Genomic DNA, 14,057 nt, shown 5'->3' on the forward strand with positions numbered 1-14,057 from the left:
ACGCTTCCCTATCCCTCTCACTTTCTCTCATCTCAAGGCTAACAGATTGCTTGAACTTTCGGTTGTTTTTCTCACATTTGAAAATAAGCATTATTGCATTTCGGGTCAAAGCCTCAGATTGGCTGACTGAATGCTTACTAAAAAACGTCATGGAAAACTTGCAAGTAAAAGAGGAAGGTCTCAGCTCTGAAGGATCTGAACACATTCCACATCTCCTCCTCAGCCACAGCTGTGTTTATCATGAGCAGTGTTGAGTCTCAGTGACTCACTGATGGCCAAAAGAAATGGAATGATTTTGCAGCTCAGTAACTCGGTAACTTAAAAGTATGTGCACTTGCTCCACACATCTGTTTCAAGGTATGGTGATGGTTATGTTGAACAGGCTATCACTATCTCGACAATGAGGCTGTCCCTGGCCATGATTTGACAAGGCGGAGACAGCTTCAACTCATGGACTGATAAAACATAAGCTAGCACACTTGAGCTCTTTTAATACCATTAGTGTGACCTTGGTGGAATCTCTTATTTCGGAACAACACTGAGATGTGAAATTAAACAGTGTGGAAAGTGGGCTGCCCAGCTGCAAACAAAAAGATTCTACAACGCATCATTAAAATGCATAAAAAAATCCCTGGCTGTCCTCTTCCTTCCCTGGAAGAAGAAGAAGAAGAATAGCTTTATTGACAGTATATATATATTTTTACATACACACACTTCTGCATTTGACCCATCCTTAGTTGAACACACCCATGCAACATGCAGTGAAACACACACAGGAGCAGTGGGCAGCATATTGGGGGGTTAAGTGCCTTGCTCAAGGGCACCTCAGCCAGCTAATGGAGGCGGGGGGCATTTTTCGCATTAATCACTCCACCACACCCAAATTTTTCCTGCCCGTCCGGTGGGGGAATCGAACCGGTGACCCTCTGATCACAAGCCGCTTCTTTCCTAAGCCAACACTAGCTACCTCTCCAGAGCCATAAGACCGTGCACGTCAAGGATATTACCTGTGTGACCTGATGCCCTCTGGCAGGCACTACAGGTTACTCTCAACAAAAACAAATACACTCAAGAACGGTTTCTTTCCTCAGGTAATCCACACTTTAAACCAGCACAAACTGACAATGTGATGTTCATGCAATCTGTGCAATACTTCCTAGAGTTTTTGCATTTGGTTAAGTATATATTTATTCACCTACTTTACACACCTACTTAATACTATGGCCCAGTGATTGACAATATGTGTGCAGATATGTTATGTGCATCGTATGGAGTAGCACTCAATTCCGTTGTATCGTGCACAGCACAGTGACAATAAATGCTTCTACTACTTTCTACTTCTAAATCCAAACAGTAAAATTGTGAGCCGTAACACCTAAAACAACACACGAAAACAGAGGAACAGCCGAGTCGGGCGGTAATTTATTTTCTGTTTTCCGCTTCATCTGACACTATTTCATGTTATGCATTGTCGATTGATCTATTGTTCATATGAAAATATTTTATTTCTCAGTGCAGGAAATGATAGGCAACTCCTGGCCAAACCAAAAGGCTGTGCAACAGTATGCACAGACATGCATAATCTCCCACACAAACACCGTGAGCAGAGGAGTGTTTGCAGACCTGGCAGCAGCTCGTCAGGACTTGTTGAACAATAAGTGGATGCCAAAGCAGCTGCGCTTCCACTTCTCCAAAATCTCTTAATAAATGCTTTGCTTCTCACCCTCTGACTGCCCAGGCAGCGGTGATGTCACTTGAGGACACATTCTCATGGCTGGTATCGTGACTCGGCCACGGGCCACTCGTCATGCCGGCCTCCGCTGACCGAAGTTTGGGAGTGGCGCTCCAGATTCTTGACCACAAAAAACAGGATTCATTTGATCGGTCTGTTTTTCCACCTTAAAAAATGATCAGTTCTGCAGCCTTTAATGAACAATGAAGAGGGGAAACGTGTTAATACTAAAATAGAAAGATATTATTGCATGTCTGTGAGTCCAGACAGTGTGTTGCTCAAGCCTGACCACTTTGTTGATGATTAGACAGAATGTTTCCTGTTGACTTGGAGAAGTCTCTGTGACCTCTTTGAGGATCTGGGTTTAATCACAGGCTCCATTTTTCTTCCCCACTGTGTCTGAGGTTGAGTATAATGTGATTGTTTTTATCCCTGACTGTCATGGGTGCATGTTGGACAGAAGGAGCAGCCACTCCTAGACAGACAACAGTGATTTCATTTGTTAGTGACCCATTTTCTCCTCGTTCCTCACTCCTGTTAGATCATAAGTCTGTCTTCACCGCTTTTCCATTTGAACAGCTCAGAAAAGGAAATGTAATGACAGCCATTGGAGAAATAACTGTGTTCCTTCATTGCGTTTCCCCAAAAGGTTTGTGATATAACATGCTAGGCTCTTATGTTAGAATATTCTGTGGGGAGTGTAGGCAGATGTAGAGCTGTGACTAACATTTCCTCAATTCATTCTTCCATTTGTGTGATTTGAAAAAAGGTTCAAAAGGAGTGAAAAATTTTCATCACACGTTCCCAAAGCCCAAGCCTTCAATTTGCTTTTTTTGTCCAGCCAACAGTCAAAACCACAGGCATTTGGTTTACTATCACATTCGCAAAGACAAGCAGAAAAGCATCCTGACAGTTAAGAAGTTGGGACAGGGAACTGAGGGGGGGTTCTGGACTCCACAATGAAACCATATGCTGCTTTTTACAGCAGCTTAGATCCAGAAGGGAGTTCTGTTACAACAGTTTGCCACCACACGATCATCACCAACCATCTGAGGTTCTCAAGCGTAGCAGCTACCCTTGTATTTCTGATACATCACCGTACTGATTTACTGAGAGACAGTACTGTTTTTTTCCTGCTATTGTTCTGCACAGTTCATAGACTTGAGCTGTTTGCAGCCCATTTTCATAAGGTGTGACCATTTCCCTTCTGCCCACTCCTCACTTCTGTGATACCACAGCTTCATGAAGGTGGTCTTGGTGGAGGGACTTGGAACAACTAGTGTGAAATAAGCTTGTCAACTTGTAAAGCTTCCCTGATTACAGCTGCTGTCCTCCGTCCATCAAAGATTCCTCTTGTCTCAGAGCAGGGTTAGAGGGAGAACGCTCACATAGACATGCGAGACAAATCAGAGCTTCAACATGACCCGACAGGACACGGCTCTCTCAGTAAGGCTCGCCTGCTGTTGGATTTGTTCCAGTGCTGATAAGAAGCTAATGATTGTGGTGTGGTTTGCTCACTGTTGGTAGTAGATGTGGATTTAGCTCATGCTCCATCTGCTGCAGTTGTTCGCTGTTGCAAAGGAGGGTCAGATTGTTCTCACAGGAAGAGGAATCTTCCTGCTTGATGTTTTATGTCCATGTGTGTCCACATTATGTCACACTGGAGCAATGAGTTTTGTGTCCAACTGTTTTTTTTTTTTCCTAAACAGAGGAATTCAGAGAAATATGTGATTGAGTTTCAGAGTTCATTCAGTTCGTTCATGTGATTATTTACTTCAGGATACAAACTTCTCATGGATACAGAGGACATTGTTTCTCATTACAAATAACCTTTCAAATACTATTTTCTTTGTTGTTGCATTTTTTGCATGTTATATGGTCAAAAGTATCTGGACACCATCCTGTACATCTGGTCTGTGTTGCAATACTTGTGTTTTACCAGGTTTGTAGTGTTGAATCATCTCTGGTTCTTCTCTTGCCAGGTCATGGAGAATGTCACTGTGGGGAGTGTAAATGCCACGCTGGTTACATCGGCGACAACTGTAACTGCTCCACAGAGACGTCGTCCTGCATTTCAGATGACGGACAGATGTGCAGCGGCCGAGGCAGCTGTGTGTGTGGCCGCTGTCAGTGCACTGAGCCAGGGGCCTTCGGGGATACCTGCGAGAAATGCCCCACCTGCCCTGATGCCTGTGGCACTAAAAGGTAAATTCTACTTCAGGAACATTTCAGTTCAATTCAGTTTATTTATATAGCGCCAATTCACAACAAAAGTTATCTCATGTCACTTTCCCATAAGAGCAGGACTAGACCATAATCTTTAATTAAATTTTGTAACACGGAGAACCCAACATTCCCCCATGAGCAAACACTTGGTGACAGTGATGAGGAAAAACTGCCTTGTAGAAGGCAGAAACCTCGGAGCAGACCCCGGCTCCAGGTGGGCAGCCATCTGCCTTGACCGGTTGGGTTCAAAACACGAGGAACATGCCATGCTGTGATGAGCATTTCACACCACTGATGAAGACAGAACCAACTGGGCCCTGTCATCTTTATATCTGTTGACAGAATAAGGGGATGGGTTTATTGGTGGAAAATTGAAACAAGGTACAGCGATTTGAATCCGCTTCACTGCTGAGATGCAGCCCACCAGCCAGGGAAAAGGTCAAATCATCAAACACATCAAGGCCAAAACCAGAGTGAAAAACTGTCACGTAACTCACTTATTTATGGACTTATCTAAGCTTTGATGAAGAAGTCATAAGAGAGTTGTTCAGATAACTCTCATGCCATTTGTGACCCGAAGAAATGAAAGTGTTGTCTCCTCGTTTGAACCTGCGTCACTCAGTGTGGCAGGTTAAACGCCTATCAGATGCCTAGTAAAGAGAAAAGTCAGTAAGTGCCATGTCCTCTCAACAGGCTTCCTTACATACACATGGCTCCAGTTTTCCAAGGCAGCGACTTTATGAAACAACCTTTCACCTTTGACCCGACATGACTTTAGAAATTTTGATGCTTTGGAAGCTGTGTTTAACCAGTTGTATGCCCAGGTATTGAAAAAAAATGAAATGAAGGTGAGCAGCAGCCAAAATTCTCAGGAGTATTTCTATTTTTTTTTTTTAACTCCACTGTGGGGTTTATATTTTACTTTAGTAGATTTAATTAGTAGAGTATGAATTTGATGCAAAGTTTGGGCAAAGGTTTACGAAAAAAGTGATTCTCCTATTTGTGTGAATCCAGGAATTTTAGGTTGTTTTTACAGTTTTACTTCAGGAGATCTTCACAGATTTGCTGTTTTAATGTGTATGTGCCAATATCATAGTCCACTCAAGTGGTCTAAGTTTAATACCTAAAATTTAAAACACAGTGGCAAGTGCATGTGTAGCCTTTACAAAACCTGCATTAAAACAACTAAAGCCGTTTAAACATAAATTCAGAAGATACAGATTGCATCACAGCTTTTGGATTTGTTCCGATATAAATATTCTGTGGTGTTCTACAGAGTTATGTGCTGTTTGTTTTGAGAGGTGCTGATTGAACTGTAGGATCATTTTCTAGGCTGCGGTTTCTGCTAACGTACGCTCATTGATATAAATGGGGTGGACAAAATAACAGACCGCACCTTTACCAGTAATGAATTTCATATGCACCTTTTTAACAAACACGATGAATCTGTAACATGTCGCTAAAGCCCAGCCGCTCTGTTCCAGCGCTGCTAAGTGATGCACGCTGAAACATCAGTTATTGGCTGCAGTTTATTTGTGTTTTGTGCTTCACAGTTCACCTACTGTTCAGCTGCTATGGGGTTGCCGCAGAGAAACTTCCAGTGTTTTGAAGGAGCACAGTGGGTCATTTTTGACAGCTGACACTCCAAGATTAACCATAATAAACAGCATTAAAACAACAAATTAAGGAAACTGTGCTCTCACTCTCTGAGTGTTCTCTAGCTCATGAGTTAAAGATAATGGAAGCCCTTTTCCAAACATTTGAGTCTAAGTTGTCCTTCTCTGCTTCAGGGAGTGTATCGAGTGCCGGCTTTTCAACTCAGGAAGGCTTGCTGACAACCAGACTTGCCAGCGCCTGTGCAAGGATGAAATCATCACTGTGGAGACCCTCAGTAAGTAAACATAAGTGCACGCACGTACGTACCGCCTGCAAAACACATGGACACAGACCAGCTGGCTGGTGGAGAAAGCTATTCACATCTGTGACATCTGCAACAGTTTCCCTTTTCACGTTACATAGCTCTTCCACTGTCACTTGTTATTCCATTTTCCGTGGTGTTACTGTGGAGTCCTGCCAATGTACACTAAGTCGTCCAGTGGTTTCTGACGTGACACGTTTAACAACTCTGATGTGATAAAGTACACGCAATGAGCTGATGCTTAAGCTAATGCTAAGGTAAAAAAATTTGACATACTGGCGTAACAGAATTTTGCTGTAATATATTTAATTAAAATCTGCGTCAGTATCTGTCAAGAAGTTATTTGCTGATCGATCCTTCTGTACCTTCAGCATGCGACACTACTTTCAGAGGGAGACAATAACATACACGTAAAGTAAAACACAAATGAAGTTCAAAATGTCAGTAATAAGAGTTGGCGGTGATGATTTCAATGTACTGAAAAAGTGAGGGGAAATTTTATAAATTATTATATTATAAAACTGCTGGCGGTGCACATGACCATTCCAAAGTCAATATTTACCAACCTGAGAATGAGACTCGACAGTCTTTTTTTCTTTTAAGATAATTCAAACTGAGCTTGTGTTCACACAAAAAGCAAAGCATATTTTTGTCCTTTTGTTACTTGCGTAAGTTTGAAAGCCAGAACACCTTACTGCACTTTAGTTGTAAGCCAGTGAGCAACAGTCGGCATGGAAGGTTCAGCCTCTGAATGAACTTATCTGTCCAAGTCCAGTCCTTTATGTCCAGTGTCGTCTTTTTCGCCTGTCCTCATCAAGTTTTCCCTTCCAGTCAGCGGTCAACAAGGATGAAGAGAAACTAATTACAGTACAGCATGATTCACTTCTGCAGACAGGTTGAGAAGCAAGAGTTAAAATAAATCCACTTTTTAATTCCAAAAATTTAAACTGTAACTGCTCCTGTTGCTGGCAAATCAGTGCCGAATCTGGTTGTTTATTCGTCCAAGAGTTCCAGCTCTGCCAGCAGCTCTCTCCTCCAGATTTGGTCAGCACTCAGCTCAAAACTTGAAACTCTCAGTATTGACTTTGTATGTGATTGTGCTGCATGAAAAAATTTGCACACAAAGGGAATTATTTTGACTGGGCAATACAACCAGAGAGATTTAAATAGGTCAGACTTTAACCGTTTTGTTATTTTTTTTACCCAGAAAAGCAACAGTTAACCCAATAACAGCAATTCTGGTCATTAGATCCAAGAGCTACTTCTGTCCGTGCATTGAAGTGTCTCACTAAAGTACTCCAACTAACATTACTTTGGGCAAGAGCATCAAACAAATGGATGTAATATAATGTGTCCAGAGAAGAATCAGAGAGTACTCAGCCAATATGACATTGTACTCCTATAACATTGTCAGATTCACAATGGACATGGAAAAATTAAAAAGAAAAAAAAACACACACACAAAAGAAATACAATTTTTTTCTTTATTCCAAATGAGGGCTGTGCCTCTGTTCCTAAGTGCAACCCCACAGAGCTACCAGCATGGCTCTGTGGTTATTTGGGGCTTTGCTGCTTCACATCTTTTGTTGTTTAAGACCTCGCACACCTCTGTGATTAGAAATGAAAGCACAGCAATGAGCACTGTTGAGCCTTGTCCTGATGTTTATGTTATTATGTGGCAGGTGTCAGTCTGGGCCCCTCACAGCTCCACAGACACCTTCACTCTACACAGCAGGAAACAACCCCCATCTACACCCCCCCCTCAGTCGGTTCAAAGAGTTCAGTCCGTTCAAGTATAAAATCCTACACGGGCCTCTTCTGTCCTACCTTCTCCACCCACTAAACAAACATATACCTGCTGCAAAGCGCCGGCTCTCTCATTTTAAAAAGCAGGAAGCTGGACTCTCATTGTGCTCAGTATAAGGGCTTCTTTCTGTAAAGCTTCTTTCACATCCCTGACAGCCTGGAGGGAAACGCTCCAGTTGTGTGTACATACATACTGATTTATATCCTTTATGATACTGTGGTGTGGGATGGTATTGCACAGAGGACAAAGAGAAGGCTGGTGTGTGTGTGTGAGAACAGTTTTAGAGACTATTATAAGAGCATTCCATATTGGCCCAGCATGGCCCTGGCCCGGATCCGACGTGTTTCATAGCATTCCCCACTAGTTCAGCCATCTGACTGGCCTTAATGGACTCCACATGTACATTCCAGATACTTTGTGCATGAAATGGAAGAGGAGGGGCTGTTGGGGTGGGTGGCAGGGCAGTGTGGGGAGGGTGGACCAGGGTAGCGTGACCTCACCTCCCTTGTGAGCTTTTGGGTGATGAAGATTGACTGGAAAGAAGGGCACCCAGATATGAGCATCTCAATCACTTAGTGGTGTTTTCACTGCAGAGAAATTCAGCCAGCGTGACAGTTACTCACAAGTGTTATCTATTGTTCCCTCGGGATGAATTCTCCTTTTTCCTTAGGCTCTTTTTGTTCCTCAATCAGAAGCCAAACCTCGATGGATAGTGTTCATGATAATGTTATAAGGATCACCATTTTGGATTTTTGCCAATATCCAGTATTTTCCCAACTCATTTTGGCTGATTGCTGATGCCAGTGCAGATACACAGTATTACGTTTTGTCATTTCCTCCGGTCATATCAGCAGAAATGTCAGCTTCGTTTTAAATCCTGTATAGGACGTTAGCGATGATATGACCATGTTATCATGCATCCTTTCAGTGTTGTAACACTCTGTTTGTACTGAATAAAGAAAAGGACTAATTTGACAAATACAGACAGACGTTTGTCCAGTTAGAAGAATAGTTTCCTGAAGTGAACATGAAGAGCAGAGAAGCTCTCAGGTAGATACCAAAAACAAGTAAATACAAGGGAATTTGAATGACGTGACATATTGTTTGTTAGGCTGTTGTTGCTTTCTGCCGTGCTCTTATCGATTTGTTTTGTTTCTAAGATATTGTTAGGCCTCTGTGGCTTCATGTTTCTGGGTTGTCCGTTCCATTTTTGTAAACAGAATATCTCAGGACACCTTGAAGGAATCTGCTTGGACTCGAAGAAGAACTGATTAGAATTTGTCGGTCAAATGTTACTGTGACCTTATGCAACATGTTTTCAGCAATAATTTAAGAATTCTTGCACTGATTATGACAAAATTTCACCTAAATGTCTTATAGGATAAAATGATGAAGTGATGACGTTCAATATCCAAAAGGTCAAAGGTCAATTTCACTGTCACATCTTTATACTTTCTTTCCGTTATTTAACGCCTTAACTCAGGAACAGAAAGGCAGATTGTGACCAGATTTCACATTTGGTCAGATACTGAATTGGGTGTCCACCTTAAAACTGTGCTGATTGTAGAGACCTTCTGTGCTGCTGGGTTGAACGTGTGTGTGAAATACGTGTGTTTTAGAATGTGTAGCTTCTTTGCAGCAACATCTGTGGTTGAAGCATTGCACCACAAGCTTTAAACATGGATGTTGATGATTTTGAGCTTCATGTGATTGTCATTCCACCATTTGAAGAAGCTCTCTATCAGTGACCACATACTGTATATTATATGAGTCCGTACAGACACGGGCGGAAACTGCAGCTTGACGGGTGCACAGACTTATTCAGTCGTGAATAAGAAAATAAGAAATTAAAGTTTTATAGTTTATTTCAGTGGTTTTTCCTCTGTGTCACTTTCTTTTATTTATTTTTTTGGTGGTAAAAAAAAAAAACTGTATAAAGAAATGTTCCAACATAAGGTTTTGAGTTTCCATCATCAGCGTGTTTTTCTGTTTCTCGTTCCTGCTTTTCTTTTCAGAAACTGAAGACTCTGGCGCTGTGCTTTGTCTCTATAAGACAGACAACGACTGTGTCATGAAGTTTACGTATTCTGAGCATGCCAGCGGACAGTCCGTCCTCACAGCTCTAAAGGAGCCAGGTCAGTGCTCCAAACAACAGTAAACTGGGTATTCTGTCCTTTCAATCGTACTGATTTGTAAGTCAGAGTTTGACGTCTGCTAAGAACGACAGGTGACAGCTTGCCATAATCTGTGGGCTAATGGCATCAGTCACACGGACTATGTGGCCATCTGATTCATGTAGCTGCAAACTGGTTTTGAACAGTTAATTAGTACACCAATTAGTGTACTCTGATTTCAAGGTCAGGAAAATATGGTTGCTGTGCCTCAAATTAAAGATGGCTCTTAATGTCTAACGAAGACTAAATTTGTGTTTTGCCATGTCAGAGTGTGGTAGTGGGCCAGATGCTCTGATGGTGCTGCTCGCCGTGGTCGGCAGCATCCTGCTGGTGGGAGTGGTGCTGCTTGCTGCCTGGAAGTTAGTCATCACCGTTCATGACCGGCGAGAGTTCGCGCGCTTCCAGAGTGCACGTTCACGGGCCAGATATGAGATGGTAAGAATCAATCCCCCCTCACCAGAATTCTTTTATTTTTTATTTTTTTAAATGGCTCACTGTATGTATTAGCACCAAATATTTTTTCATTAGAGGCATGTCAAGTGTCAAGCAAAAATGCGAGGCTCATAGTCAAATGCAAAAACGTCGCAGCTACAGAATGACCATAGACTTGAGCCGGTGCCAATAGTGACAGTAAGGCTAACCCTCATGTGTTTGAATATTACGATTATCCAGCAATAACAAACAAAATAAAAGCTAGAATTAAAATATATTCATATTGTGGGATAATTTAAGTTAGTAGCACCATGTCACTGGGACATCTGATGGAGGACGTCAAGACTGAAGAGGGTTTCCATGTGATCCAAACATTTCCCAGTCCAAAATTAACTGAAAAGTATAGATGTTATCATTTTAAAAATATACTGCTTCAATCTGTATTTGTTGGCATTTGAGCCTTTCAGAACCAACATTTTCACTGTGGTCACAAAACTGTTTGCCCTCTAGCTGCTTCACTCAAAAGGAGACACATGCGTGCAAATAATGAGGAAGTTTAGCAGCAATCTAACGGCACCAGAAACTATGTTGGTAAAAGACAGCTGATTTATTACTTCATATAAATATGTTGGAGAGCCATATATGAATGGCCATGCACCATTTTTTTTTGTAATAAATAATCTCATAACTTCATTATCTCTGGAAACCAGCTGTTTGTTATTTCAATATAAGGAGATAAATGAACATGTCATCAAAAGAAAACAAGATTTGTTAATGTGATCTTGAGATAGTTGGATTAAAAAATACAGGTAAGCACGGCCATTTTTGGCTTCTGCATTCTTCTACCAAGTACCTCATCTTGTGCCATTGCATACCTTACTGTCTGTGTATCTCAAATCCACAGGCCTCCAACCCTCTGTATAAGCAGCCTGTCTCGACGCATTTTGTGGAAACAGATTTCAACATGTATGGGAAGTCTTATAATGGAGGGGTCCACTGATCGCTCAGCACAGGGCGCGGCAGGACCGGTCCAACAAACAGATCCCCGGAGGACGGGGGCCGCGGTGGACTGAACCCCACTCATCCCTCTGGCCGGTTCACAACAGAAATGAAGTGAACTAGACTGTCTCAGAGGGGTAATCTGTGGCCTTTTTATCTTTACGGAGGAGATTCAAGCCTGCCACTGAAATGTGATGTGACCTTTTTCTTTCCTTCATCTGTGAGTGTTTCACTGACAGCAGTGGCGGTCGTGGAAGAGCAATGAAGAATGGACTCCTTGGTCTTGATTAGTGAGAGCGACAAAAAGAGAGTGGAGTTAGTGGTGAGTTTGTCTGCAGTTAAACAACTTAAACTCTCTGGTGAAAACCAGAACTCCCACCACACAGTCATTCTTTGTACAGAGCAGGCAGGACATTGGCTTATATTTGTATATTTTTATAAACACTAAAATGCCTTTTTTTTTAGTATGAACTATGCACACAGCAGAACTTTAAACAATTAAAATATCACTCAATTTCAAATTCGCCAGATTATTGAAAAGCACATATTTCTGAAGGTGGCTACGATGGTGTTTTCATACTACTAACATTTACTAAGCAATAGACTTCATACTTTTGTACCAGTTTGCACAGAGAATATTAAGAATCAAGTCTTGTAAAGATTTAAATTTTCTTTTATGTTGTGTGTGTACTCCATTGTATGCTTCAATTGCACCCTCCTCTCTATCTGAACTGCAAGGTACCAGCTAACCCCTTAGCCTCTGAACTACAGAGGATGAAGCCGGTGTTACACTATATAATCTTTTTGTCAACAAATGCCACGAAAAGACCAAAACCAACAATGTAGTCGTTTCTCAAGTGAGCCAGGTACTGTTTCAGTGGTGGATTAAAGCACATTTAGAGATCTAGCAAGCATTTATTAGCCTGGCATCACTCATTTCATTCACATTGACACAACTGGATGGACCTACGACCACTCAGTGCGATGAAGTCCTTGACAGTGTTGTGCGACAGAAAAAAAAAAAAATAACAGACTGCAGTGTGCAGAGACTAAATGACTAAATGGCTAAATGAACTATTGTGTATGTAATGTAACTATTTTGATAGTTGATTGATCATTAAATTAAATCATCTTTTTACTTTTGCTCAGAAACATCAGGCGTTCTCTGGTTGCAGGATTTTCTGCTGTCATTGTCAGTTGTATATATTGGAACTGGAATATTATCTGGACTATTGGGTCACACGAAACAATCAATTTGAAGATGCCAACTTTAGGATTTAGCATTAGAAAACTGTGACAGGCATTTGTTTTGTTTTCTGACATTTGTTAAAGAAATTAATTAATAAAAATGATAGGTAGAAATAATGGAACGAACATGGCCAATGGCTCATTTATGTGTGGCACAGAGGACTCAGATGCATTAAGTCCACTGTTGGCCGTGGTCTTTTGGTTAGATTTGTTGACTGGGAAAAAAAAGAGATACCACCAGTCTCTGAACCCTTAACACCTCGCAGTCAGAGAAGGCTTTGCATGATAAATACTGTACATCCACCACTGTGATAACTGCCTTAAAGCAATTCCCTACATCTCTTACACTCATGATAGGCTGAGACGCAGAGTCGATCGTGCAGTTCATGTAGATTAGGCTGTGAAGTATGACCGGCTGTCTCTGTGGCTACCCTGTCTGCACTGAGAGTGGGTGGAAACCAGAGGGATAGTGTCAGAAGTCATACATCTACCATCACTGTTCCCACAGGAAGAGGTGGAGTGTGAACTGTCACAGTGGGGAAAAGCTAGTTGGGTTGAGCCTTGAGTTGAGACAAAGAAGGGTGCTCTGTGGCCTTGTTTCTGATGGTTGTACAGTAAATGTGTCAGGGACTTACAGCTTATGTGTGTAAGAGTGTGTTTGAGTGAAAAGAGTGTATGTAAATGACATTATGTGGGTATGTATGTACAAAGAGTGCCAAATGAAATGAAAATGTTTTGACTTGGCTTGGCTCTGTGTCTTGGCACAGTTTACTAAAACCCACCCACACATTTTTCAGTTCAAACATAAATCTTTAGTCTGAAGTTGTATTTCCTGGAGGAACAGTCACACCACTACATGTTTATGTAATACTGCACACAGATCAACAACAATAAATGTGCTTATGTCAAAAGCCGGTGAGTGTGTTGTGTTTGGCTCAGCTGTACTTTGCATTTCTCCAAAGGCTTCATGAGAAGGAGTGGCATAAATCCAAGGTCTAATTTTAAACACCACACGTGACTCTGCCTGTGTGTATATGCACACTTCAAAGATTAGTAAAACATCTGCTTGCCCCACTGACCGTGCTCTTACATGTTTGATGAGTGATCCCACAGACAGGAAGGCTGCTCTGATGTGTCCTCTGATGCTCTAATTTCCACCTGATCAGACCCCTCCCTGATATTGTTATGAATATTATGATACTGAGGCTTTGACAAAATGACCCTATAATTACATATTCAATAGCTTACTTCCAATTAACTTATTTTATCATCATTAATAGTAACGTTCCACATCTATCTATCTTGATTACAATCCATGAATACAACCATGGATTTGATATAGTTAAATTTAACTGTTTGAGTTTGAGTTTTATGTAGTGTCAGTGATGTGCTTAGGGTCTGGTTTGGTTGTGGCAATAAAACCCAAAACAAAACACTTTGTTACTGTAAGGAAAAGATCATATTTTGGCTTAAAATACCTTGTTTTGTTAACACAAATGCAAATGACGGCTGAAAATGTAC

The 14,057-nt window shown here is 41.5% G+C and overlaps 1 protein-coding gene across 1 annotated transcript in view; it reads left to right on the plus strand.

Moving 5' to 3' along the window:
* The window catches only part of itgb5 (integrin, beta 5), a 44,536-nt gene extending 31,084 nt beyond the window's left edge, over positions 1–13,452 (plus strand). Inside the window, exons 12-16 of the mRNA XM_046403449.1 lie at positions 3,715–3,937; positions 5,749–5,849; positions 9,699–9,818; positions 10,126–10,292; positions 11,194–13,452. Of these exons, the coding sequence (XP_046259405.1) occupies positions 3,715–3,937; positions 5,749–5,849; positions 9,699–9,818; positions 10,126–10,292; positions 11,194–11,289 (707 nt within the window). The 3' untranslated portion in view covers positions 11,290–13,452. The remainder of the gene's footprint in view (positions 1–3,714; positions 3,938–5,748; positions 5,850–9,698; positions 9,819–10,125; positions 10,293–11,193) is intronic.
* Positions 13,453–14,057: the final 605 nt, after the last annotated feature.

Source organism: Scatophagus argus, chromosome 11 (assembly GCF_020382885.2).
Source record: "Scatophagus argus isolate fScaArg1 chromosome 11, fScaArg1.pri, whole genome shotgun sequence".
In the NCBI taxonomy this organism is placed as follows: domain Eukaryota; kingdom Metazoa; phylum Chordata; class Actinopteri; family Scatophagidae; genus Scatophagus; species Scatophagus argus.